This window comes from Sus scrofa, chromosome 1, assembly GCF_054392235.1.
Source record: "Sus scrofa isolate SSC_HxYL_T2T_F1_AM1 chromosome 1, Sscrofa_HxYL_maternal_Yorkshire_Landrace_v2.0, whole genome shotgun sequence".
In the NCBI taxonomy this organism is placed as follows: Eukaryota; Metazoa; Chordata; class Mammalia; order Artiodactyla; family Suidae; genus Sus; species Sus scrofa.
Window position 1 is genome coordinate 56,480,531 of NC_139383.1, and position 27,947 is coordinate 56,508,477.

Sequence of the window (27,947 nt, forward strand, 5' to 3'; positions counted from 1 at the left end):
TTACGTATTTTACTAAATCCGCTAAATTCCAATTAAATCTATACATTGAAGATAGTATGTTTTGCTTTAATTTACTGCAAAATCATGAAACTCTTTAATTAAATAATGCTTTTAAAAGGTATGAGAGATTTTTCTCCTTTAGTATGTAAATGATGGCTTTTTGCATGTTTTTCCTATGTTAAAAATGAACATATTATTCCAATCTGTTCTCATTTCTCAAATACAGTCTTAACTGCTTTTAGGGAAAAAATGAATTTTTAGAATTAAACCCCAAGTCTTTTAATATCAGACTGTGAAATAAGGCAAAATTCAAAGACACTGTGATAATCTAGAATTTTTATTTGATTCCAGGTAACCTTGGACAATAGACATGATGGGATGTTTTCTCTTTGAATAAATAACAATTTAATTACATCATTGAAATAAAATATAGTGTGGGCTTAATACATTGTAAATATTACAGAAGTACTACTTCACTATAGTAATTTAATGACTGAAGCTACATTGAGTAACAATCTTACTAGTACTTGTGTACAAAGTTTTATTACTAACAAAGATATTGCAGCGGTTGCAAGGATGTTACCAGCTCAACAAACATCTAACAATACAATATTCTTCTAAGAGGAAAAGTAATCATGTTAGATTTACAGACAATAAAGAGTTATGTTTTCCACCTGAAACATTGGAAATAAGAATCCAGATAATCTGGTATCTTGAGTCATAGTATTACAAGAAAAGGTTCCCTCTCTTGGGGACTCCCATCCCCAGCAGGCCCGGTACACTAAGTTCACGTGAAGATAGCTTTTAGGATGCCACAGCAGTGTAAAGAAACTCTCCTATCTGAAAATTACTGATTTGGAGGCCACTGCTTAAACATCTGACTTTTTTTAAAACCTATTTACATACATTCAGCCCAAATCAGTAGATAAAATGTTTTGTCTATATTACAATAGGCATTGTTAACATTTCATCAGAAGGCCAGTGCAAGACGATTGTTAATAGCCATTGCCCAGCATTTAGGAGATTTTAAAATATCATACAAATATACAGTTAGATTGTGAGAAATCTAATTTTGCACATGATATTAGTGGTCTCTTTTACAGACATGGAATGGCAGAAATTAACCAACGGGACAGTAACTAGAAGGCTACTCATCAAGGGCTTAATTCTCTTCTGGACATCAGGCCTATTTCCTGCAGTGTGGGTTTAGATGGCCAAAATTCCATGACACTTAATGTCAGATAGACCTGACTCAAAGTGACCAGGAGGCTTGGAAATCATCTCAAGTATTAGCATATGTCTGCAGCTTCTTCTAGGGCCATAATTCTTTCGCATATATTTCATATGTGATGGAAAATTAGAGGCTCTTGGAGACAGCCCTCCTTGTCTAAATGAGGCTGTTGCTGGGGGATTGAGAGCCATAATTACTCTGAAGAAACTGAGCGGGTGGGCAATTTGGCCCTTTCTAAAGACATATGTGATGGTGAAATGATGGTCAGGACACATATGTGAGCCCCAGAGGAAAGTGGGTAACTCTGGAGTCAGACTTTATAAAACTTACTGAGCTCTAAATTATATTGACATCAATGGGTCTAATTCAGGGACTAATTAATTAATGAATGATACTAATGAATAATAATTCTAATGAGTATATTCATTGAGAAGAACATTTGAGTCACTTGGGTTAGGAATTGATATTAAAAGTGTCAGAATGAATTGAACTCATTTAAACATTTTCAAATGAAGGTGGTAAAACATACATGATGATATTTCACAGATATTTCTTAGAATATCAATAAGCACCAAGTTTAGTGCTGTCAGCCCCATTGTCCCTTAATTTATGATAAATGATTTAGATCTGGTAAGCACAACACACTATAAAATCTACATTGAGTACACACAAATGCAGTTTCAAAAATGAATCCTGGAATTTTTCTACCAATAGCAAGAATTGCATCTTCACCAGGTTGTCATACCTGCAAGGGAAGCGTTGGTAATACCCAGTGAACGCCGAGATGTGTAGACAAATATTCAGGGAAATTTGGGACAAAACAGTGGCAATTCTTCAATGGAAACTGGACCCTGGTATGTTTTTTCATAAATAATATTTTCTCCTCCTAAAAGATCTTATTAACCCTCTAGCACCCTCAGCCCCCCACCTGCACATCACAGAGAGGTGAAGTGAGGGAACCAACAGGAAGACTCAAGCTGCATAGACAATTCAAAACACTCCAGTTTCCTCCATAAACCACATTCAGCTTTGCACTGCAAGAAAGGATTCTGCTCCACCAAGCTGCTTGGGTACCACATAGCTAGGAGTCACCAGAGAACTAGCTCTCTGCTTTACATCATGCTATGCAGGCCTATGGGTCCTACAGGAGCCATGCCTTATCTGTTGAGGGAGAAGATCGCTTGTGAGCAAAATTTGTCAGAGTCAGGTGGCTTCTTTTTTTTTTTTTTTTTTTTTTTTTTTTGTCTTTTGGTCTTTTGTTGTTGTTGTTGTTGTTGTTGTTGCTATTTCTTGGGCCGCTCCCGCGGCATATGGAGGTTCCCAGGCTAGGGGTCGAATCGGAGCTGTAGCCACCGGCCTACGCCAGAGGCACAGCAACGCAGGATCCGAGCCGCGTCTGCAACCTACACCACAGCTCACGGCAACGCCGGATCGTTAACCCACTGAGCAAGGGCAGGGACCAAACCCGCAACCTCATGGTTCCTAGTTGGATTCGTTAACCACTGCGCCACGACGGGAACTCCTCAGGTGGCTTCTTAAGCATTATCAATGCTTACTTGGAAAGGGGTGAATTTGGAGCACCTATGGCACCATTAAAGAGTGTGAAACTGGGGCATAAGAAGAAAGCAAGCCATGCTCATCTTTATGCTTGAGCACATCTAGCCAACCAGGAACAGAGGAGAGAGGACCTTTCTTTAACCTAGACAGACAAAGCCGGTTACTGGGCTGTCCCAAAGGATATCTGGGCAAAGCAAAGAAGCAGCCATATGACACCCAGGCCCCCATCACAAGTGTGCCAGCTCCTCATTGCCCTTTTCTGTCTCATCCCATCCAATCAGCCTTCTTGCCACATAAGTCAGATCTGGTAGTCTTACTCCAGTGAGCCGGGCATAGTGTTTTGTTTTGTTTTGTTTTAAAAAAAAACTATTGAATTGTATGCCTTCTTTATTTTTTGGTTGTGCTTGTAGCATACAGAGACTCCTGAGCCAGGGATCAAACCTGGGCCACAGCAGTGACAACACTGGATCCTTAAGCCACTGAGCCATGAGAGAACTCCTATAGTGCTACTTAAACTAGGATCACGCTGCCTACACACACAACTAAATGTTTTGCCACAGAGGGGTTTTTTTAGAAGTCTTTCCCTTATAATGACTTACCTCTCCATGGATTTGATCAATATTAGGTGCTCAGAAACCAAAACACTCCCACCTTCTGATACTAACACTATAAATACAGATCTCAACTTGAATGTTCATTATTGATGATTCCTCGCTAAACACTGGTCTTATGGAATACCTAGAGGTCAGTTTGGTAATACTTGATGCAATCACAAAGGGAGAGGGCTCTGAATGTTTATAGTCAGTCTTTTTATGAACAAGATTTCTGGAAGAACTCAATTTTAGAAACTGAATCCATGTGCAATAGTGCAGCAAGTTTAAACGTGGTCACAGTTTTCTCACTTTAGGACACTACTAGAACAGTCACAGGATAGAAACATACACATACACACATTTACATTCACACTCACACACGATATAATTTTACTGATCCAGACAATACTTCTTTTCAATTAAGAAAAAAATGAAGACTGTTGTTTGCCCACCCAGGCAGGAAATCTACTTAAACCTGGAATATAAGGATGCAATACTTTTCAAGTAAACAACGATTGCACAGTGATAACAACACACATTAAGATTGACACATGCTATCTTAAGAGGTCCAGTAATAGCTAAAGACTAAAGAGAGTCAGAGATGTCAGCCAAAAGTCAATATGCCGTCTCTCTTCTGTTCTGATTGTACTCCATCCACAGAACAGCTAAAGTCCAGAAGACGTCCTCATATGAAAATGTGGGACTAATAAATTTTTTTAAGTGTCAATGAGTTCTGCTCAAGACTTTGGTTAGTCTTCAAATTCTTCTTGTTGTATTAACAGAAAAATAAACCTTTAATGTTATTTCAATGTCAAATTTAAAGAGAGATATTTGAAAAAATATTAAGGTTTCTCAAGTTACATCATGGGCAATAATGTTTTGAAAAGTGGTCTCACTGACATCAATCCACTGCTTATGTTCCACGGTTCTCACAGAAGCCCACCTTGCAGTTCTGCTGAACCAGACAAATAGAAATAACACATAGTAAACACTGATACACATTTCACAGGACACAATACATGTTACAAAATAGTTCTACTTTAGTACTCTAACTGCTGTAAAAATGGACATCTCTGATACTTCGAGACAAATACACTTCACATTATAATGAAAGCTGTGGTTTCAAAGGCATTACTCATCGGATGGCCTTTTTCTATGGATACTTAGGCTTCAAACTGTGTAGCCAAAGGTTTTTCTCCTATTTCATTGAGACTTTGAAGGACCTTCCAGTCCCTTAAGCAACAGGTTTTCTTCACTGTAAACCCCTGGAGAACTGAGTTTGAGGACGTAGGCTAATGAAACAGTAGAGAACTGAGAACTGATCACTTTGACAATCACTTTTTCACTGAGCATGGTCAACTTAAAAAAAATAAAACCGATGAGACGACAGACTCTTCTGGGTTTTAGGCTTTAAAAAAAAGAGAAAGAGAATTTCTTTTCCTGTATTGCCAGGGACGCGTCTGGCTCACAGAGCCTCGGCAGACGTGTCCGTGGACACAGACATGGTCACCTTGGCGATCTTGACCGTGCTCTTGATGCAGCTCTCCGCGGCCCTGTGGACGCTGGCCGTGTTGTTGGCATGCTTGTGCAGGCAGTCTGAGTCCCCCATGCTGTTATCCAGAGGCTGTGCAGTGCCTTCACACGAGGGGAACATGCTCCGGAAAGCATGTCTCAGGTCCTTGCTCCGCAGAGCATAGATGATGGGGTTCACGGTGGAATTCAGCAGGCACAGCATGCTGCAGAAGGCAAACACCGTCTTAATGAGCTTGTTCATCTTCCCAAAGACATCGTACACCATGATCGCGAGCAGAGGGCCCCAGCAGATGATCAAGACCACCAGGATCAGGACCAGGGTCTTGGCCAGCCGAATGTCCATACGGGCTTGGTCCGGCCGAGTCACCTGCACCTTGCCGTCCTCTGACGTGTGGATGATGATGCTCTTCTGGGTACCGCGCTGGATCATGCGCACCGCATGGCTGTGCGCCTTCCAGAGAATGTACATGTAGGCATACACGATGAACAGCAGCAGCACGCTGGTGACCCCGATCCAGAACATCAGGTAGGTTTCGTCGATGAGAGGGAAAATGTCTGAGCACACGGACTGCAGTTTCTTGCAGTTCCAGCCCAGGAGGGGCAGCACGGCGATCACGATTGCGATGGTCCACATCAGGCAAAAGGCCACCACGGCCTTGGGTCTGGTGACGATCCTCTTATAGGCCAGAGGCCTGTGGATGGATATGTACCTGTCGATAGCCGTGAGGAACAGGCTGCCCACTGAGGCCGTGAACGAGGCTGTGACCCCGCCCAATTTGAACAGAAACACGTTGGGGCTGTCTTTGCGGTGGAAGACGTGGAAGTCGACGAAGCTGTAGACGAAGATGACGCTCCCCAGGAGGTCGGCGACGGCCAGGCTGCCTATGAAGTGGTAAGAGGGCCTGCAGCGGAGGCTGCGGGAATGGAGGATAACGCACAGTACCAGAAGGTTCTCCAGAACCGTGAAGGTGCCCAACGTGAGAGACAGCACAGCGATGGCCAGCTGCTGGCTGGGGTTCAGAATCATGAAGCACTCCATGTCCATAAAGTTCTCCCCGCACTGAATGTTCTCGTCATTCTCCTTGTAGGAGGACAGAGACTTGTTGTAAAATTCGGTGATGTTCACCTGGTCAGCCGGGACTAACTGGGGGTTGTCGCCTGCAGTCATCTTTTCTTGGAAGGGACTTCCCCTAAAGGAAGTTAAAGGAAATTTCTGCGGGAAGTACCCTAATTTGGATGCCATGTCGCCTTTGATGTCTTCGTACTGAATGTCATTGGCGCCCACGTAGAGGAGGTCTGTGGTGATGGTCCGGAAGGTGGTATCTGCAAGGCCATCGAGGATCGACTTCATACCCTCGGTCTTGGATTAGGCCACGCCCACAATGACTGAGAAAGCGCCCCACCGCGGGGAGTCCTGCCAGGAGGGAAAACAATCACCATGAATGGTGAGAAAACCAGGAGAATTAAAACACTCAGGTCAAAGCCGCTCAGAACTACAGTAAAAATCCCAAATATGTACCCCTGTGTTATTTCATTCCTGGCTGTGAACATAGGTAAAATCCTTGCCCGATTCAGTCAACAAAATGAGTCAGTCCTTTAGTTAAAGAGCCGCTCAAAGTGGGTGATATACACACCAAACATATCCATGTCTATCATTATGTAAGCTCTCTGAACCTGAGTCGCAGGGTGAGTCCTGCATGGACCGCCAGGCTCTGGCAGTCGAGAGAAGGCAATGTGTCTTGGGCGTGGTGTGCATTTCATGGTTGTGTTAGGGAGTGTTTGCCACCTGGCTTCTACTATCATGCATGCGCATACCCACAGTGATGCAATGCTGGTGGGGGAAAGAAACCCCGTATCGCACAACCTCTTTTCTTGAAGACTTTACTGCCTTGTCACACAGATAAGACCAAGCATACAAGACAGCCAAAGAATGAGACAGTGTGGCATCAGGGATTGAGCTGTGTGGCCTTGGTGTTGAGTGTCAAAGGGAGGAAGAGACTGCTGGGACTGTAGTAAGCACCTGAGCATGATGGGAATATCCACGTTCTAGCCCAGACTCCATCAGGCAGGTTTCCTCACCCAGAGATGGCTGAACTAAGCCATGGCTGAGACGAACTTCTAGCCAAGAAAAATGGTACGAAGGGCAGACTTGCACTGAGGGTCAGAAGAAGACCGAGATCTTTAACACGAGGAAGGAGTGACAATGGATAGTGCTTCCTGACAGTGTCCCCAACGCTGTAGGGCCACCAGTACACATTGGAAGATGGGAGACAGGCCTGATTGTCCAAGGCCTTCCACATGTGGACGGCGCTGGACATAAGGATTGTGGAAAGGACGGGCCAATTTTGAAGGGCTCTTCAATTCTAAGCTAAGCCAACTTGGTTCTGTTTACAAATAAACAGCCGGAGAATTGGTTTTACCATTTTTAAATGTTTGTTTAAAATGTGGCTATTAGGTGCTTTAACTTATTGAGATATTAGAAATACTGAGGGCGGCCCAAGATGGTGGTGTAGAAAGATCACGAACTCCCTTCCTCCCACTGGCACACCTAATCTTCAGCTACAAATGGACATTTCCCTCTGAGAAAGACCTAGCTGATCAGTACTTCACAACAAATGATAAAAGGGCCCCGATGAGATGGTGGGAGAGGCAAATCATGATGCCGTAGATCTGAAACTGATATAATATTAAATGTCAATGACCTCAATATAAAGACATAAAAATATTATATATTATTATATATTACTTAAAGTACTGAGTGATAGCTACAATCATTTTAAAACTCATAAAAACTAATATTTTTTTTTTACTAGTTGTCTTTTTATTGTTCCTAAATATATGCTGTATTAAGGGTGGGGGCGGGGGGAAGATCATCATTAGTTTGGATCCAGTTAAAATGTTCTGAGTCCTCCTGCCAAAATACAGAGATCCTGCCTATCCAAATTAATAATTAATAATTATTTTTCCATCCAACAAATCATGGAGCGCCCACTATGTGCCAGGCTCTGTCCAGGGCCGAAGGAACACGGCATTATCTGGGAAGGGTCCCTGATCACATGAAGTACAGCGTAGCGGAGGAGACAGGCAGCTGACCCCTTAAGTATGAGGAAGCATGGTGACAGCTACAATCAGGGACATACAAGATGCCGTGGGAACAGCAGTCTAGGGGGTTGAAGGCGGCTTCCCCAACGAAAAGATGTTTATGCCAAGAGTATGTAGAAATAAATGTGGGTGGAGACAGGACACAGAGGCGCAGAAAAAAAAAATTTAATGAAAACCTTAAGTATCGTGATGTGTTTTTGTTCTCTTTGTCTAGTAACTGGTAACACAACATGCTGAATGTGGCCCAATTTCCATGTTCTGCCACCTCTACGTCCAGGCCACCATCACTACTCACCCACACCAGAGCACCAGCCTCCTTTCCAGTTTTCCTGCCTTTCTCTGGACCAATCCCCTTGTGATCATTTGCCAAATAGCTACTCCAGTGATCTTCATCAAATAGGTGGCTGATTATGTGACTCTCGTAATCAACCTCTTTGCCCTAAAGACCAAGTTCAAATTTGTTCATGAGGTTTCCCTTTCAGGTCCACACTCTCCAGACTATAACACATGGCTCTTCTCTTTGCCTTCTGTGTCAGCCCCGATCTGACCCTCACTCACTTGTGCCCAGAATTCTCCATGTCCTGTTCTCCCTGAACAAAACAAGAGCTCTCCATCTCTATCCCCACACCCATAGGATGAAGTTCAGTCAAAGGCTTCCCAGGATGATCTAGCCCCTGCCTGTCTCTCCAACCCTCCTCTCACCACTCCTGGACTTACCACTTGGATGATACCAGATAGAGTTCCATGAACACACCAAGGCTACTGCATCTCAACTTGGTGCCTTCACCCCCTCTGCTTTTCACACTCCTCTGAGCAAACGCCCTTTCCCTTCCTCCACGTGGTCAACTCCTTCTCCTGAGTTTGGTGTCACCACCTCCAGATCAGATGAAGTATGCTCTTTGGGGCTCATGCAATAGCCAAATAGTGTTCTATCATGGTGCTTACTAAATATTCAAACATTTCTCTGTGTTTGCATCTGTTTTACCCCTCCCTCCAACCCACTAGATGGTGAGCTCACTTAGTGTTTATTCACAGCATTTAGCATAATGCCTGGCATGTAGAAGGAGGCCCTAGATAAGGTGGTTAGTTGAATATACACATTTAACAATAGAAAAAAAGAAAATCCCTTTCCTACCCAAGGTGGGGGGAGGGATCCTTCCAATCAGAATGGTAATAAGCATGTAGTTTGAATTGAGGTATCTTTAATTAAATCCTAAATAACTACCCAATCCATTGGTAGAATGAGTAGCCTAAATGCTTCTGGAATGAGTCATGACATGGGCAACTATGGCTAAGTAGAGCAAACAAAAATACCAGCAGTATTTTACCAGATGGTGAGCAAAGCAAATGATGTAAGACAGGTAAGTCAGAAGGGTTCCCTTTAGCACCTTTATGGTCCTGTAGCCCTTTCGCATGATCAGTGTGGCCTGCACTGATGGTATGGGGGCACCACTGAACCAAAGGCCTTGCATCCTCCATGGCTAACTTCTGGCATCAATCAGGAGATTAGCTTTTTCCTTAGTCTGGGCTCTTGAGCAGTTCTGCACCCCCTCCTACAGTGACATAGTGCAAGGCACACGGGGCCTGGGACCTGCTTGACCAGAGGCAGGAGCACTACTACACAGACCGCACAGAGACACCCGGGGTATGTGAGAGTCTGGTCAAGCCCAACCAAATGCCCCAGGAATGGAGGTGAGTTGTGGAGGACAGAGAAATAAAGGATGCAAAAATAAAAGACTGAAGTCCCATAGCCAAGATGGGTGCCCAGTACTTCCTGGTTCCTCTATGAAAATCTCTCTTGAGTCCCCAGTTCAGCCTGGCTTCACCTGCTAACTCTCAAGCATGCTCAGGGTCCTTGTTTAGCCATATGCCTGTCATATCCTTTCTCACATCCTAGGTTCCTTCAGAAAATGTCCTACCACCATTGGGCTATGTCTTCAGAGTCACCTTTGTTCTTTGGGCAAAATTCCATTTGCTGGACCACTCCACTGACACAGGAACATCTTCATGTAATGGGAGGGACACAGAAGAGAGCCACAATCTGTGAGAGCTATTAGCGGTCCTGGCATAGCCTCAAGTCTTACTTTTGCTTCTCAGCTCTCATCCATACTGAAACACACAGCTTCCTGGCCCAGGACTGACTCCCTGCTCCTTCAACCACCCTTGCACAGCTTCCTTCTTTCCTTCCAAGCTCTCTGTTAAAGTCATCTTTCTGAGACCTCCTTGACCTGCCCTTCCCACCAGGCAGGACAAGTTTTTCCGATCTTTCCCTCGCTTATAGGCTTCATCATAGTACTTAATCAGGAGTTTATATATTTATTTCTAAGCACAGGAATTTTTTTCCCCCCTTAGGTGATTCTCAGGTCTGATAACACGAAAGCAGATGAGGAGGGTCAGGGAGGCTGGACTTTCTTAGAAATGTTCCCATGAACCTAATCAGGCGGCTGTTGAATTTTATTAACTGATGCATGAAAGCTATGATTTAACAATATATATTTGCCTTTTATTTTTAAATTGGAAGAGAGAAAGGTAATTAATTCAATGGGTATTTGGCCTGAAGATCAAAGCTTGAGCCCAACATTCCTAAGCAGCTCCTGGGAGCTGGTCCATGACCTCTACTCCTTAAGTCATCTTCTCTCAAGGAACACATTTTCCCTTCACACTGCCAATTAAAAACGAATTTATTTGAAATATTTATATGTATATAATCCATTCAGAGAATTCAAAATGTACAAAAGAATATACAGCAAAGAGTCAATCTAATCTCTCCCATTCTGATGTTCTCTCCAGTTTTCCTCCTCACTGGCAAGAAGTTTCTTGTTACTCCTTCCAGAACTATTCCATTGCATATTCAGGCAAATATACATAAATTTATCCCTTCTTTATTTTCTTTCCAACAAACACTAATATACGTAATGTTCTGCACCTTGCTTTTCCACGTCAAAGTCTACATGAAGGCAGTTCCACATCAGCTTGCAAAACCTCCCTCCTCATTCAGCAGCTGCCTTAAGTAGCTGCTAGATGAATGTGACCAGCCTCCTACGGATGCAGGCTTAGGTTATTTATCACCTCTTGCTAATACAAATAATGCAGCCATGTCAGTTTTCACATTTCTTAACGTCTTGTGAATAATCTTTCTAGTCACCCAAGCTCATCCTCTGGACTTACCCTGGCTTCCTTCTTCTTGGCCCCTATTATCAGGCAGACAACTAAGTCTTGCCGATTTCCCATTTTAAAGCACATGCATAGAGCTTATTATGTGTGGGTAGTGCTCTGAGCCTTTGTCATATATCAGATTGTTTGTTTTCATAGTAGCCTGGTGAGGTAGATGTCATTATTATCCCTATTTTACACGGAGGGTAAGTAAATTGCCATTCACACAGCTAGTAGGTGGCAGAGCCAGAATGAATTCAGATATTCTGGTTCTAGGGCAGTGCTGTCCAATAAAAATGGAACGCAAGATACATATGCAATTTTAAAGTTTCCAGTAGCTAGGTAAAAAGAAAAAAGTACAAAGTGAAATTAATTCTAATAATTCTATTTTATTTAAACCACTGGCTCCAAAATATTACCCTTTTAACATGTGGAACTAGCCACATTTCAGGTACTTAATAGCGACATGTGGCTAATGGCTACCATATTGGATATCATAGGTCTGGAGAGGATTGAACCTTTATAATACACATTTCCCTAACCTAAGACAGAGATGCTACTATCTCCCTTCTCTTCCCCACTAATTCCAACCAGTCAAAGCACTAGCAGTGGAGAGAACATAGAATTAAGAGTTAGCAAACCAATATTAGCATTTGGGTAAGTAGTTAATCTTTTTAAAACTTAGTATTTCACTTGTATAATGGAAAGGAGGAGGAGGAGGAGGAGGAGGAGGAGGAAGCCTCAATCATAGACTTGTCCTGACAATTAAATGGAAAAAAAAAGTGCATGTAAAGTACTTAACATAGTGCCTGGCATAGAATGTAAGTCTTCGGTAAATATTAATTATTATTATCATTACTTAGTATAATGGCTCATTGTCATATATTATTAATTACACTTCAAGATAATTCATGGTCTTAATCAGATCACAGGCTGCTTATTCAATTTTTATTTTTTGTCTCAGCACTTAAAGCATGAAGCAAACAGAAGATACACACATGGGTGAGGGAGGAAGAAATTTTACTGAATGTCTATTGTATTTCAGGTATTTGAGAGACTTTGCATATATTCTATTATTAAATTGTCATGACAACTCTATCAGGTGCTTATTTATAATCCCCATTTCACAGATAAGGAAATGGAGACCATTCGGTTTTAAATAAATTATCCAGAATATGAAGAGTTTGTAGCTTGAACCCATCTTTCTGGGGGGTCTGACCCCAAGGTTTCTGCTTTTGGACTTCATGTACTGTTTCAAGGATTAACAGTAACTAGGATAAAGCCATGTTGCATTTTATAGTATATTCCAGTCTCCCAGCTTCTTACAAGCACAAATTAAGGCATTTTGCCAATAGCAAATAAGACTACCTCCTACTAAATCACTCTTTCCTATCCCAGCCCATCTAGGTAAATCTGCCCACTGGTGTGGCCTCGAGGATGAAACTTTTCTTGTTTGGAAGGGCTATAAATCTTCCTCAGTAAAGACAAAGGATCACAGACCTTATCTCAGCAATGCAAAATGTGTGCCTGTGATTTACTCTTAAGATCTACACGTAACGTCATAGTTAAGCCATTTTAATATGACCAAGCACTTTCATTAAAACAAACTAGCTTGTTAAAACCCAAGCCAGGGCATGGTGTGGTGGTGAGATATAGAGTAATTTCTGTCCAATATAAGCCAAATCTTTTTGTCTTTTTACCTTTTCTGGGCCAATCCCGTGGCATATGGAGGTTCCCAGGCTAGGGGTCTAATTGGAGCTGTAGCCACCAGCCTACGCCAGAGCCACAGCAATGTGGGATCTGAGCTGCATCTGCAACCTACATCACAGCTCATGGCAACGCCGGATCCTTAACCCACTGAGCGAGGCCAGGGCCGCAACCTCATGGTTCCTAGTCGGATTCATTGTACGGGAACTCCAAATATAAGCCAACTTTAATTAAAGAATACAGTTAAAAAATAGACATGGATTTTGTGCAGTTCAAGGATCTCAGTCGTGTCACAGGCTATCTGAACAGTTAATAGGATCATGGCAGGAAACCTGTTCTCTGCATTTCAGTAATTCTTTCCTTTATGTCTGCATTTGGATTATTACAGTAATTTCCACCTGATTTTTTTTTTTTTTTTTTTTTTTGCATTGAGAGTTGTCTTTGAGAGTTCATTAGTGATATAGTTTAGGCTTTGGGGGATGCAGCTGCCATTAATGTTGTTTTTGTTTGCTACTGGGAAAATCATAATTGGAAATTTCCAGCAAGATGCGTAGATGCACCTATAAAGAAACAGTTGGTTTTTATTAGTATCATTGGAAAAGAATGATTGAATGACATTTAAGGGGATATTCCTAGAATTCTGCTTTTCAAAATAGGCAAAACATTTGAACAATTTAGGATACAAACCATGACTTTACAATAATAATACAAATATTTTAAGATGTTGACTCTACTTTTTTAAATTTCATTTTTTTAAGAATAATATCACCTGTTCTTTTTGCCCTCTTCTCTCCATGCACACCTCCTTTTCCATCCACCACCTCCAAGCTTATACAACTAGCAGGCTGTAGTACCATCAAGAGATTTTATGGATTTGGCAGGAGCATGAGAGTTGTTTCTTTGTTTGTTTTTGTCTACTCAAGAGTCTATATCTTTGTTTCTATAACAAGTAAGGGTATAAAACATCCAAGTCCTGATTAGGGTGAACATGGAGTAAGTTCTCAAAACAGGACTTCAAATAGAGTCGTTTGTATATCAGCATAATTTTTATTTTTTAGTCACATGGAATTCCCAGGACAGGGATCAGATCTGAGCTAACCTACACCACAAATGCAGCAACACAGAATTCTTAACCCACTGGGGACCGGGCTGAGGCCAAACCTGTTGAGAAGCCAAGGATCCCATTGCACCACAGTGGGAACTCCTGTACCAGTATAATTTAATAGCAAGGTACTTTAGTCATCATTGCCCCACTGAAGACCTTCTTTGTTTTAGAGACATTTCAATTATTTAGCTACTGGTCACTGTTGATTCTGGAGTTAAAACCCTTGCAGCATCTCTGGAGGAATAGGCAATAGATACTACTTGCTTCCTGCAAGTAGTCCAGGGAGGCAGAAAATATTCTGAAAGCATGAGAAGCACTGATGCTCCCAATATAATTACAGAGTGTATTGGCCCACCAGGCTCCTATTCTAGAGCCTAAGTTTGTAAATGCTTTCAGGAGACAAAGCCAAGCTCATTTTGTCTATAAGAGTCCAGGATATCAAATGCAGGAGTCCCAGGCCTTTTATGAATCATGTTGTTTTCCTAGTTCATTGGTTCTGTGTTGTTCTGCTTGGCTAAACTTATAAAAGAATCTTGTGAGGGGTTTAAGAGAAGGAAGTTGCCCATGGATATATTTGTTTGTTATTTTCCATTCATTTCTGGGAACAAGTCTGGTTTCTGCTAATTTGATCAAGAAAAATAACTTCTCTAAAGTTGGCAGGGAGAATTTTAGTTGACTCTTATAAGTGCATTATGTCTAAGGCATGTCGTTAATATACATGGCAGATCTCACAGACCAACATCACAACCTGATGAATGATGCTTCTGTTACAGCTGAATGGGCAACTGAGTCTTTTCTAACTCTTATCTAGCCAATAGAGTTTTGGAATTATTACTTTGGTCACATATTGCATCATCTTCCACAGCAAAGTCAAAGATTGACTTAATTATCTTGATAATTCAGGCAAAAATACATAATCCGTCTTCCTTGTGTTAATGTCGGCTCTTTCCCATATATAAAAGAAAATTTCATTATGCTGGTAATGCTCGATTGGTTCTGAAAGCCTTAGCTTTTCTTATATTTTGTAACCTAGAGCAGAAATTACTAAATGCATCCTTTTCTCTGGTCTATTCTTGCTAACAATATAAGTGTTAGGTTTTTGATAAAAATATATCAATACAAACTAAATAGACATTAGGACACTTGTAAGTCTGTATTTCTGTCCAGATTTAACCTGCACGTGCCTAATTACTTAACATTTAAAGGCTTGTTAAAACATAAAGAATTTCAGGGCTCAAGAAATGATGTCTTTAAACGACATCAAATTAAGCACTTGCCATTAGGGAATGATGTCACAAGGACAGTATCACAAAGGCAGATTAATGATACGAATGAACTGATTCTCGTGAGGTTGGTTGACTTTTATGAGCAATTCCATTAACCATTTAATTTTGCTCTGCTGTTTGCAGGTTTTCTCCTATTAAGCGCCTTTGCTTTTGGGGGCGGGATTAGGGTGGGGAAGATACCTTTCCTATAGAAGCTGTAAAGAGCATCACAGAAGCAGCCTTCCCTTAAATTAGAATCTGCAAGGTTTCCAATCCAAGAGAAGCCCTGGTCCATATACAAAATACTCCATAAGATTGTCTTTATCTCACATATGAAATTTGATCAATAAAGGCCATAAACAATATGTAGAACCCAGGAGGTAGGTCATCTTTACGGCTCACTGCCAAGGGCAGCAATGGCTTAGTGTGCTACACGCTGTCCACTGGAACAGCATACCTTTCAGTTTCTTCATTCATCTTTCAGCAAAAAAAAGCATACTCTCTTTGAATCCATGAACAAACAAATTAAGTCTAACTGAAAACTAAATCTCGTTTCCAGGTTCAAATCTCAGAGCGGCTGGATGATTTGGGTGGTTAAATGCATAAGAGAAAATTCTGATTCCCAAATATTTTCAATAAGGAGCATTTGTATATTTATATACCAGGCATGATGCTAAGGATATGTATTATTTTTGTGTAATATTCGCATGAATGAGGTGCTACTGCAGTTCCCGTTCCACATCTGAGAAAATTGTGGCATAGAGAGGTAACAACGCTTCGCCCAAGGTTTCCTACTAGAGACGAGGAGTTGGAACTTCAGCCCAGGTCTGTGTAACTCAAAGTCCCTGCTCTTAGCTTTGAGTTTCAAGAACCATGTAATAAGACATTCTTCCTTCCCTTTCTGGAGAAAGAGAAAGAATTGTTTTTGAGAATGGAGGTTATAAACAGTACATAATAATTTTATATAATGAACGACTAAAATTTGAAGGAATGATTTGTTGACAGTAAAAACGGTTGCCCACAGCACTTGCAAATCATCCTCGTTCCATGGTCTTCAGGGACAAAGGATGACAATTAACTATAAGCTATAAATCCTAGCCCTGGATTAGCACCTTATTGGCAGTGGCTGTTAACAAGTAATAAATAAAACCTACCTTGTCTTTGCCACTGTTTAAAAAAACTTACATAGGGTTTTTTTTCTTCCGTGGTTACTTGTAAAGATCGTGGAGGGTAATGACAGTCTCTACACTAGTGAGGAATAAAGAGGGGACCTGCTTTAAGTCTGAATGAGACATGACAGTTGTTGACAGAAACATGCTTGTTGTTGAAACATCCATTGCCCACATGGAGAAATTCAAACTCAATCAAAATCACTCCATTTCCCACCATGAGCAGTGTGGTTCCTCTGAGGCCCAGAGGAAGGAGGCCTCTCTGGGTCCAGGTCCCAAGATCTTGCCTGGAATCAAGGCAGAAGAAACCAGGTCATCCTTAGTAGGGTTCCTACAAGGGAATGCACGGTGACTGACTCAGGGTGGGCATGGAGCTGTGTTCCTACTGCAACATGGCTGATGGCCTCTGACAGGTGTCATGTAAGACATTTTTATTGGGCATGTGCTTTGCACTTAGCTCTGGAGATGTTATATAGCCACATATCACATCTGGATAATGGATACGAATCAAGAAAGCAAGAGAAATGATTCTTCGCTCCAAGCAAGCCATCAATTAAAGCCCACCCACCTGCCATTCCCTTCCCACAGAAGGCAGAATGGAGGAGCATCTGAATACAAATCATGGCAGATGATCCTTGATCATCAAATAGCACTGGCTTGGGTAAATCCCCTTCTTACATGTGTTTTGAAGTTTTTCCTCCCTAGAGAGATGATGGGCAATGCTGAGTCATCCCCCAGTGGTCTTTTCTTGTGTCTAAACCCTTCAGATCCTGAACGCCTTGAGAGTAGAGGCCTGAAGTAGATGGTCTCGAAAGTCCTCTGCCTGGCACAGGGCAGGTACTTAATAACTGTTTACTAAATGACTGCCAGTGTGCATCTTTAATAGGGCAGAGCTATCCTAGCAGAAAGACTTTAACTGTGGATGGTTTTCCTTGGCACAAAATCAGCTGATCATTAGGGAAGTAAACCTGGGTCTAGGTCTCACACAAACATCCATCTGAAAAAAACTGCCCAGATGTAAAAGTTACATGAAAGGCATCAACAACCGTTTATCCCAGAATCTTTGATCTCAGTATCAAACAGATGCTATATTGATGGCAAGTGGAAGTGATGGGCAAAGATCAGGTACTTACTTTTTTTTCTGATCCTTACTCAGCCTGGGTGTGTATTACGAACCTCAACCACATAACAATGATACACAAAGAGATCTTTGTGAGAGGCACAACTGTGAATGAATCCTAATTATATGCTTTTGACAGACCTTTAAAGACAACATATGAATTTATGATTATAATGGACTTTTTTTTTCCCTCAAAAGCATGCTATTACGCACTGATCTTTCCCAAATGGACTTCTCCATGTACAAGAGTGTTTTCAAAACAACCTGTCAAGAGAAGTTATGTGAAAATTCAACCACTAGATGGAGTGGTTTTTATAAGCCCTCAGGAATCAACCTGATACTTACTCTCTATTCAGTGGACATAGTTCTTGCTTTGGTTGAGCAACACCTCCTGCTACAACATTTTATGCATTTTACAACTGAATTAATTTAAACATAAATAAGGAAATATGTTAGAGAAGGTTACTACTGCCTACAAAAACAAAATTTCTAATTGCTTTTCTGAGGCAAAAGGGCATTGAGAAAATTTAATATATTGATAAAAATTAATTGTGAGTATGTGGAATTCTGCCTGAAGAAAGTAATTAAGAATGAATAAAGGAAAGTAGTTATACTGAAAACAAATGACATGTTTATGCCAAGAGATGCTAAGAGTAAGAAGGGAATGTCTCGGAAGCGCAAAATCAATTCTAATAACAAACTCAACTCACTTCTACTTCATGAAACATTTGGCTTTCCAATTTTCAAATATGAAATCACCAACACAGGTCATGACTCTGTGATGAAAAAGAATGGAAAATTATTTTCTGTGACAGAGGCTAAAATGGAATATTTCACAAGAGAAGTTAATATTTGTTCAAATACTCATACAAATCAAGGATGCCGTAGTTTTTGAAATAATTCAATTTCATTCCCATCATTTTATCACTGGAATAATTTTAAATGTTTTTCTTGTTGTATAAGTTCAGGGTTCCCTTTAAACATGATTTTAAAAACGAGGTACTTACATACAATCTACTTTTGTTGAAAAGCACCTACTTTCAGAAAAAAAATTTCAGTGTGTACTAACAATGTACGATGTAAGCAGAAAAATATGCTTTCACGATGCAATAATAATGTGCAAACAGAACCAGAACTTGGTTTCAGTAAAGATGTAATATATCCTTTGGAAACGTAGTAACGAGTTGAAGGCAAGTATAGAATTTTTATGCCGCTGAGACCAGGAGATAGTTCTATTGTACTCATTCAAGAGTCTGACCTTTAATCAGGGTTTGTGTGATACAATCATGTGAGTTTGAACACAGTTGGGGAACTGAAAGGATTCAGAAAGAGTGAAGCGAAGAGAAAGAATTAAGAAATAAGATAGCCGAGAATAGGCTGGACATCCCAGCGTACATCTTAAAAGAACAGTCTGAGATGTCACATGGTGGCTTCTGCATGGATGCAGAGTTATTTTATAGGTCAGTGGCCCTCAACGTACACTCCAACCAGCAGCATTAGCATAACTGCGGAACTCAGGAGAAATGCACGGTCTCAGGTCGAACGGACTTCAGACCAAAAGAATCAGAAACTCTGTTTCTGGGCTGGGGCACATCGGTGTTTTCCAAATGCTTCCAGGAGACTCTAAGACACTCTACAATGTTAGAGCCATTGTTAATGATTATGGAGACGTGAAAAAGACTAGACGGGGAGGAAGAGAGACCTAACCTCTATGAAGAACTGAGGTGAGATAGGAACAAAGAATATTCTAAGGGTATAGGTTTTTAGATCATTGAAATGGACTGCCAGGGGAGCCTGCTCATTCTAAAGTAACTTCCCAGAGTAGAGCTTTAAAACCAAGTTATTTCTATTTAAAATTTTTTTTATTAAAGTATAGTCGAATTACAGTGCTGTGTTAATTCCTTGTGTACAGCAAAGTGATTCAGTTTTACACAGGTGTGTGTGTGTGTGCATGTGTGTATACACTCTTTTCTTTTTCATATTCTTTTCCATTATGGTTTATCATAGGTCACTGAATATAGTTCTCTGCTAGACAGTAGGACCCTGTTTCAAGCTATTTCTATTTGACGGGAAGAGAACACTATAGCTGAGCCTGAAGAGGAGCATGAGGAGAGGAGAACCTCTCAAGGATTTTCACTTTACAATCTAGAGCTTCTCTGCACTTTTCTTCAGGAACTTATTTGCTCTATCTTTTGTCCCGCCAAGAAAAGTGGCCACAAGATATAACATCTACTTACCCAGAATGCAGACATAAATTAACAACTGCACACCAATTTCTCTTATTTCTATCCACACTAAGTATTATAGGACTGCTAACCATGTCCTTCAAAACCATCGTGAAGGCACCCATAATCACTGAGCATTAAAGATCCGGAAAAAAAGTAAAAGTAAGTAACACTCCAGCTTATTTTCTTTTTAAGATGGAAATGTTTCTGTTTCTGTTCTCTTTTCCCAAACCATGAGATAATGTATCACAGGAGATGAACCCAGAAAATGACAAGCTAAAACGGAAATTTTGCAGTAGGCCCAAGTAATGCAAATCTACTGCAAATTATCTTATACAGAGTTACCCTGGTAATTATGCAATTTGCACTGCTTATAGCTGGCAAGGATCTTTCAAAAATACCTACAGGTTATAAATATATGGAAATGTATCCCAAAGCACTTAAGTATACGACTCGGGGCAGACTGTTCTCTCTCTAATTATTTCATCAATAAAAATGGATCACAGATTACTCATAATTAGTTTCCTTAGCTAAAGACTAAAATCATTCAAAGATTTCCCCGTATTTGTATGAACTTAGATCTAATTTCCAAAAGTTGCTGTACATTTTTTCTAAGGTCAAATGCCCACATATGCAAAGATACAAAATTCTTTGGACAATCTCTTGCTTACTTTGGTTATGTGTTAACTTATTTAGCTTTTTAAATCTTTTTTTTTCCTTTTTCTTCACATGCATATTGCTTGTTCACCACCACTTGTACAAAAGCTAGAGAAAACATTTACAAAGTCTGGTAGCAGCGCATTAAAATGAGTTGAAAATATGGTCCATTTAAGAAGCAACGCTGGAATAAACCAAAATACACAGACCATAGTGGCATTAAAATATGCCTCTCTTATCAAGAATAAATCAAGTTGACTTATTTTTAAATATAACTGAGTTAAAAGCAAACAAGAATGACAAAGGCATACTACCTATGATACTAGTTCATTTGCTGCATTAAAAAAATCTTTTTTAGCCATTTGACCAACAGAAATCAGCATTATAAAAGTTCCCAGTACAAATGTCCATGTGTGAAAGTAGAAATTTTGGGTTTTTTCCAAACATACATGAATTTATCAATTTAAATGTAAAACTCCTCATAACTTCATTCAATTTACAGAACTCATTTTGACTAATTTTCTTCTCTAAATCTATGGTCTAAGGAATGGATAAAGCAATGATAAAGGAAAAAGGGGAATCCTCCCATTTCAACATAAACTGAAACACATTATTTCCTAATTATATTTTATTTTAATTATCTTTAAATATACTACTGACATACACAGTTTGTGAGAGCATTTGCCAGTATATTCAACCACCACAACAGATTGCCTGGCACATCTTTGAAAACTGCTTCTGCTTTTCTTTAAAAAGCAAGAGCATGGAATTTGGTAGTGGGAATAAAAAAAAGAGATATTACACCATCAGTTTGAAAATTATACTGCATTTTAGTCTTGTAGTTTAAAAAATGTTTTTGAATGCTATTCAGCGTTGAGAATGATGGTAAGGAATCAAGCCAAAGATATCAAATTTCTATTCAATGAATCCAAACTCTAAACAATTAAGAATCCAAATTAGAGTGGAAAAATAAGCCCTTAGATAATAAAATATTGGACTCCTAGGGAAAAATGATCTGCCATCTGTGTTAGGAGAAAAGTGAACTCAAATCCTTGGTTTCATTCAAAAATGCAAATTTTACTTTAGGAAGCTTATTCAAAAATATGGACTATAATGCAATAATGGCACAGGGGCTAAAGAAAAAAAACAGGAGTTGGCTAAAAAAAACACTGATTCCCATCTGACCAATCTCAACTCACATGTCCAGTAAGAAAAGAAAAGAACACAAACAAACAAAGCAAAACTTTGAAAGCTTTCCTAAAGTGCAGGTGTGAACATTTCTCCAGCTGGGGCTAAACAGAAGTCATGGTATTTCAGAACAACTGCTATGACTGTGTCAGGCCCATTTGCTCAGGTTTGGGGAGTAAATAATTCTTTCCTCAAAAACCCAGATGCACACAACTCTGAACCTCAGAATTCCATGCTCACTAAGTCATGACATTCAACTGCCCAAATGAAACTTTTAAATTAGAGGATATCCCAAAGCTACTCAGCAATAGTCATCTATATGGAAGGTAATTCAGATACATGGAAAACATCTATGAAAACTAGATCAAGAATATATTTGTCATTGCAACTGTCCTTAGGAAAAGCTATTATAATGATATGTACTTTATTTTCCAGGAGGCACCCTGTTCATTGAAGAAATATGACCCAGGAAAGCTTTTTAGAAAACACATTATGGTAAGAACGAGAGATGGTCACACTGATTATTTTACGTAATGCTTTTGACCTAGGATTACTGATAAGTCATAAACACACCTATTATCCATGCAGGCCTATTTGAGTTCATCTAACCCCAAACCATTTGAAGAGTACCAAGAGAAGCTCTGAAAAACTACTAAAAGAGCCTCCCCTTTTCCACCTCACAGATTTCCTACAGTTTTAACTTATTTGTGATGGCATTAAAATGTGTTATAACCAACAAAGATAACTACGTTAATATGCATCTTGTGGTTCAGTAATAACCTTGACTATCTTCACCCAACTTTCAACTTCCTTTCCAAAATTAATAAACCATTAGCAAGATGGATGAAAGCCATGTTAAACGCATCTACCAATGTTTAGGGATGCCATCCTGGCATCTTTGCAAGATTCTTAGAACAAACGAAACTGGAACAGATTTCCACTATCCTGGAAAATAAGAACAGCCTTGTTTTGATTCGAGGTGGCTACTTCCTTTTGCCTTGAGTCTTCCATGTCCATCTGCACAGCTGCCTTGAGCTTGGACATGTCCCCAAATTTGTACTATTTATTTGAAATCTGATTCATATGTTCAAATATATAGAGATAACATATCTCAATTACTATTCCTGTCTTGATATACATCTATGAAAAAGTTTATTTTGTATACATATCTAAAAGTGAATTTATACATCCTGGTCCTCTCAAATGATGCAGTATATAACGTGACACTATATATACTCTGGATAACATTTATTGTTTCTTTTAGTCCAGAAAATATCTGGGAGAAATCTGAGTCGATCTGTAATGTGTTATGAAGTTAAACCAAATCTAATCTAAGAATATACAGATTAGTGAATTAAATGGTTACCACAACATTAAACGGCAATGCAGCTACACAGTGTTGAATTCTCCAATCCCTCAAAAACATCATCTGTGCAGTTATAATATAAAGTTAACCATATTATGAGAACACGATTAGGAAAGAGCTGGCGATCCAGGGAGGGAGGGAATCATGAAGTTAAAATGCTGCCAATACAAAATACATCCTTTAGTTTTGATTTTCTCTTACTCTTTAACTTCTTGACCAACCTTTAGTCAAGAAAAGAGAAAGAGTTTTCAGCCCTTAAAAACATAGATATGCCATATATAAACCTGGCATAGTTTTCCAAACAATGTTGGGTCCAGGTCGTTTCAGAGCCCAAAGCAGAGTTATAAATAATTTAAAGCCAAAGGCTGGTTTAACTCTTAACTTGTTAGCTCAATTAGAAAAGGATGAACACAAAAATGAGAGAGACAGACTTACACTGGTAGAGACACGACATCTCTTTCTGCAGGAATGAAAAGCTCTCATCAGTGTGCTTCATGTAACTGAGCTAACGTAATTACCCCAGGAATAACAGGCAGCAAACTAACAGACAGGCTCCATCTTCCTAACCAGATTCAAAACGCTATAACCAAATCTTGTTTTACTCATCGTGTGCTGTTAGGTATTTCCAAATTCAATTTATTACTCTTTTTTTGCAGCATTCCTGGAGAGCTAATTTTGAGAAATAATCCCTTTCCTTATTAAGCCAACTGTTTTCTGGGAAGAAACATTTGGTAAGCGTGGTGAACCATAAACTGCTATTATAAGTTCCATTTCATAATAGTTTATTCTTACACAGCCGAGTATTCCAATGCGAATTCCACGTACTTCTATGCAAGACAACCCAGGAGCCTGTCTAAATTTCCTGGTGGTTAATTTTAATTCAGAGTCAAAGCAAAGAAGAATGTCACACGATTGTTTTGAAAGAGTTTTTCAGGCTTTGCCTTGGTAATTAATAAGCTGACACTGCATACTAAACACTTATCAACAACATCAATGGGGCTGCTTCTTTCGTGAGAATATAGGTAAACCGATTCAAAGAGTTTTCTTTTGGAAAAGGACTGTAACATGCCACAAATACACAGTGGTTCTTCTGGAGAATTTCATTCGCAGCAGTTTCGTCTTGGTAACATTTAACAATTTCACTATTTTAACATTTTGAAATGCCAAAAAGAACACACTGATCCCTGCAGCTAGGCTTATTAGAGAAGAACAATCTCACAGGCGAGACAGGGAGGCACACAGTCCACTGGGAAAAGGGTAACAGGAAAAGACAGAAAACAGTGGATAACAAACAAAGCCCAGCACTACTCCAACGTGAGATCGGATTGTCACCAGGAGGTGAAACTTCACAGGCCAAATTAAATAATATCACCTACGGCTTATTGAAGGGACTAGGCATAACATTCTTTTTATATGCATATATACTGATGCTATCTATTAAAGGGGGGGCATGAATCTAATTTGCCTTCCTAACAATGAGTATGCAAGCATAGTAATTTTATTTTTGAAAGGTCAGAACTGAGCATTTGCCCCTGTGGCATCATTTTACCCCCCAGGAGACTCAGAAACACAATGAGACCTCTCCCCATCAGACACTCAATACATACCTCAGCCAGGATTGCTCCTCTCCTGGAGTGGGGAGACATCTTTGGAACAAAAAGAGTCTGTTTACAATAAGTTCTCTTGATAACCTAAAATGGATTAGTTTTTTAAAACCACGTCCAAGCTTCCTGCCCAACTGTGATTTACTGCTACCTCCAACACCGTCTGCAGTATGCAACGTTGAAAATTCCAGAGGTGCGTGGATTCTGTTCATGTATGGATAATCAGATGATAATCTATCTCACTTAAGAAACTATGCGTAGCCTTTTTATTTGAGAAAATTGCTCTTAACTGAGTTAGAGAGCGGGGGAGGGGCAAGGAGTACGGGGGAAAAAAAGGAACTGAGAAAAAAATCAATCAGTGTATCTTCCCTTGCAAACTGTCAGTAGGATAGGATTAGAAAAGCAACACTTTAAATCAGATAAAGTCCTAGGGGAACCTTAAAGGTTGGTTGCTCTGAGCTTCTCAATATTCTGCAAAATAGATTGATGGCAGTGGTCACCCACTGATACTCAATGTCCACTGAGTTTCCCCTAAGAGACTGCATTTCCCCCGTTGTTCAAAAGATATTAACTTGGCAATAATAAAAAGGAGAAGTTATGGACCTACTAAGATATATTTCAGCACCTTTAAAACCAGTAAATCTCTTTTAATCTCTTCCTGGATTAAATACCCAAGGATGCTAAGACATTAAGAAAGCACCAACAAAGGCAAGAATACCACTTATGTGAAGGAAAATAAAAAGGATGGGAGACAATGGTTAATAGGTGACTAAATTTTTTCTCATCTCTTCAACTGAAAACTAAAATTAGAAACATGCATGTTGTTTTTAAACTTTCAAATGACCAAATGACAGTTTCTCACGTCTGTCACAGCAAACACATTTTCATTCAGGAGCTGATCCATTCGTGATTGTGAGCCTTAGCAAGAAATGTGTTTTAAAACACAACATCAACTTTTTTCACCTAATGTCTAGTTCTGTTAAATGGTTCCATCACCATTCAAATTTAGATTATCAGTTAAATGCTCTATTATTTTTCCTCAAAGAGTGGTTCCTGTAGCTGTATTTTTTCTATACCCAAAAGTTTATTATTTGTCAGACATTTCTTTATATGGCATTTAATATTTGGCTTTAGCCAGTTTCTAGGTCTGGTGCAGAGACCGATGTGTTTCTCCGGGAAGACTTACTTGCTGATACGATTTAGAGGCATTAAGCATCAACTCTAGCGCCCGTTTTCCAAACATGCACAATTACACATTTTCCACAAACAGACATCAGTGCATACAGAGAACCAGGTGCACACACATTCAATAACTAGTAAATCGTAGAAATCTCCAGAAGTAGCAAAGACCACAGTTGACAGGCTGGGGCTATACAGCTTAGTAAACACCGACGCACAATTCGCTCACACGGAATAAGAACTCCACGAAGGACACTTGGGGACCACACTGGTCAGCACCCGAGGGGGCGGGAGGCGTAAGAAGTATTTACAAACGTAACTCTGCCGGGTCTTACCCTTCGCATCCCCTGGTCCTCGGGGGAGAAGCTCCCTGGGCACCTCTCGCCCAGCGCAGGGGCTGCTCCTCTGCTAGAACGAAACGTCCCTCTGACTCTACGGAGAGCTCTGCAGGGAGCCGAGGCGCCCCGCCCGGGGCAGGGGAAGGCACTGGCGCCGCGGAAGCCAAGCAGGGGCGGAGGCGGAAAAGAAGTGGGGAAGGAAGGGGTGGCCGAGCGAGTAGCGAGAGGGAGGCGGTGCCGGTGAGGGGGTGCGGGCGAGACAGGGTGGGGTGGAGCGGGGTGTGCCTCCGTCGGTCGGTCAGTAAGTCAGTCGGTCCCCTGCCTCCCGCGGCCGCCCGCGACAGGGATCGGGCCTGGTGCTCCCTCCGCCCGCGAGCCTCGCCCCTTCCCGGGCTCCTCACTGAGTCCTCCCGCTCGCCCCGCCTGGCCCGGCTTGGGGCCGCCCGTATTCGCCAGCCCGGGCGCCCGTCGCCTCGCCCAGCTGGCTCGGTCCCTGCCTCTCCCTCCGCTCGCGCTCTGTCTCTGGCTCCCTCTCGCTCCGGTCCCATTTATGAAGCGCGGTCCCATCACGTGTTAATGAGCCTTTGTCCTGCCCTGGCAGCGGCGGCAGCACAGACCCCGCCGAGGGAACTGCGCGGGGAGGGATCGGCGCGCGGCACGGCGCGGCGCCTGTGGCTCCAAACTTTGCCGGCGCGGGGGACACGCCGCGGCGCCGGCCCCGGGGCCAGAGGGGCGAGCCTCTCTGGTCCACCTCACCTACTTCTCTTCCTCCTCCTCCTCTTCCGCCGCCGCTGAGGTCCTGGGGGCCCCCATTGCCATGACCTGGCTCTCATCCCGGATGCCCTCACACCCTGGAGGAGCCAAAAAGGGGGTCGTGCCTGCGCTGCCCCCGACCTCGGGTCCATTAATCTCTTGCGCCCCGGCAGCGCGCAGCGCCAATACCTTGCGCGGGGGTCACGTCTGGGCCAGAGGGCTGAGCCGGAAGGGAAGGGGGAGCGGGGAGGGGGGCAAGGCAGCGGTGCGCCGGGCCGGGGGGTGCGGCCTCCAGCCCACCCTACCCCAGCTCTGGGCCGCCCCCGCGGCGGGAGCCATGAGCCGGGCCCGGGGGCCGGAGAAGCCTGCGGACCGCGCCGCGCAGCCCCCGAGCTGTTTGCTACCTGGGCGGCGGCCTCGTGGCCACCTGTCCTCTGCCCTCGGGCACCGCCTGGCTCCGTGCCGGGTGCATCCTCCAGCTCCCGCCGTCCCCGCCCGGCGCGGACCACTCGGGCTCGCCCCACCCGCCCGGCCCCGGCTGCAAACAGTTGGGCTCCGTAGGCGGCTGGCTCTGCGCCTCCGTCCCTGGCGCGCCCCCTCCCCAACCGCCCAGGGGGCCAACTCCTCGCACCTTCTCGCTGGAGGAGGACTCCCCCCTCTAAGGCCGGGCGGGGGGCGCCCGGGACTCGGGGGCAGCAGCCGCAGGCGCCTGGGGATCCGCGGTGAGCCCGGCAGCCTCGGCAGGAATTAGGGGACATGCTCGTTAATTGGTTCCACTATCAGCCACCGTCTGCCTCCCGTGTGCACGGATCAAACCTTAATTGGTCTTTACATTTATCATGGTGAATTGCGGACCTACAAACAAGCCCCAGCCGCTGCTTCAGCAGAAAAGGCACTCCCCCTCCTCCCCGGGGCCCGGGCAGGATTGTTGAGGCGGCGATCCTGGTCATTCAGACATCTTTATCTCTCTGGAGTTGGGTCAGGGGAGAACTGCATGGTTTCCACCTGATGGAGCCACATCACTCTGGCCCTTAGAGAACCGCCGAAGACACATGGTTTGGTTCCCAAGCTCTTCTTTCTGTGGCCACCTCAGTGTTCATTT

General features: G+C 42.0%; 1 protein-coding gene across 3 annotated transcripts; it reads right to left on the bottom strand.

Annotated features, from left to right (window-relative positions):
• Positions 1 to 321: 321 nt before the first annotated feature.
• On the bottom strand, positions 322 to 27,054 carry CNR1 (cannabinoid receptor 1). 3 transcript variants are annotated; one of them, XM_013992675.3, is made up of 2 exons: positions 26,853 to 27,054; positions 322 to 6,328 (listed from the first exon to the last, which is right to left on the bottom strand). In XM_013992675.3, exon 2 carries the CDS (start codon positions 6,263 to 6,265, stop codon positions 4,847 to 4,849), a length of 1,419 nt encoding a protein of 472 aa, XP_013848129.1. In that variant the 5' UTR covers positions 6,266 to 6,328; positions 26,853 to 27,054; the 3' UTR covers positions 322 to 4,846. The 3 variants fall into 3 exon arrangements, with proteins under 3 accessions (XP_013848129.1, XP_013848127.1, XP_013848126.1); XM_013992673.3 differs by having other exon boundaries at positions 26,849 to 27,054; XM_013992672.3 differs by lacking the exon at positions 26,853 to 27,054 and adding an exon at positions 26,090 to 26,284.
• Positions 27,055 to 27,947: the final 893 nt, after the last annotated feature.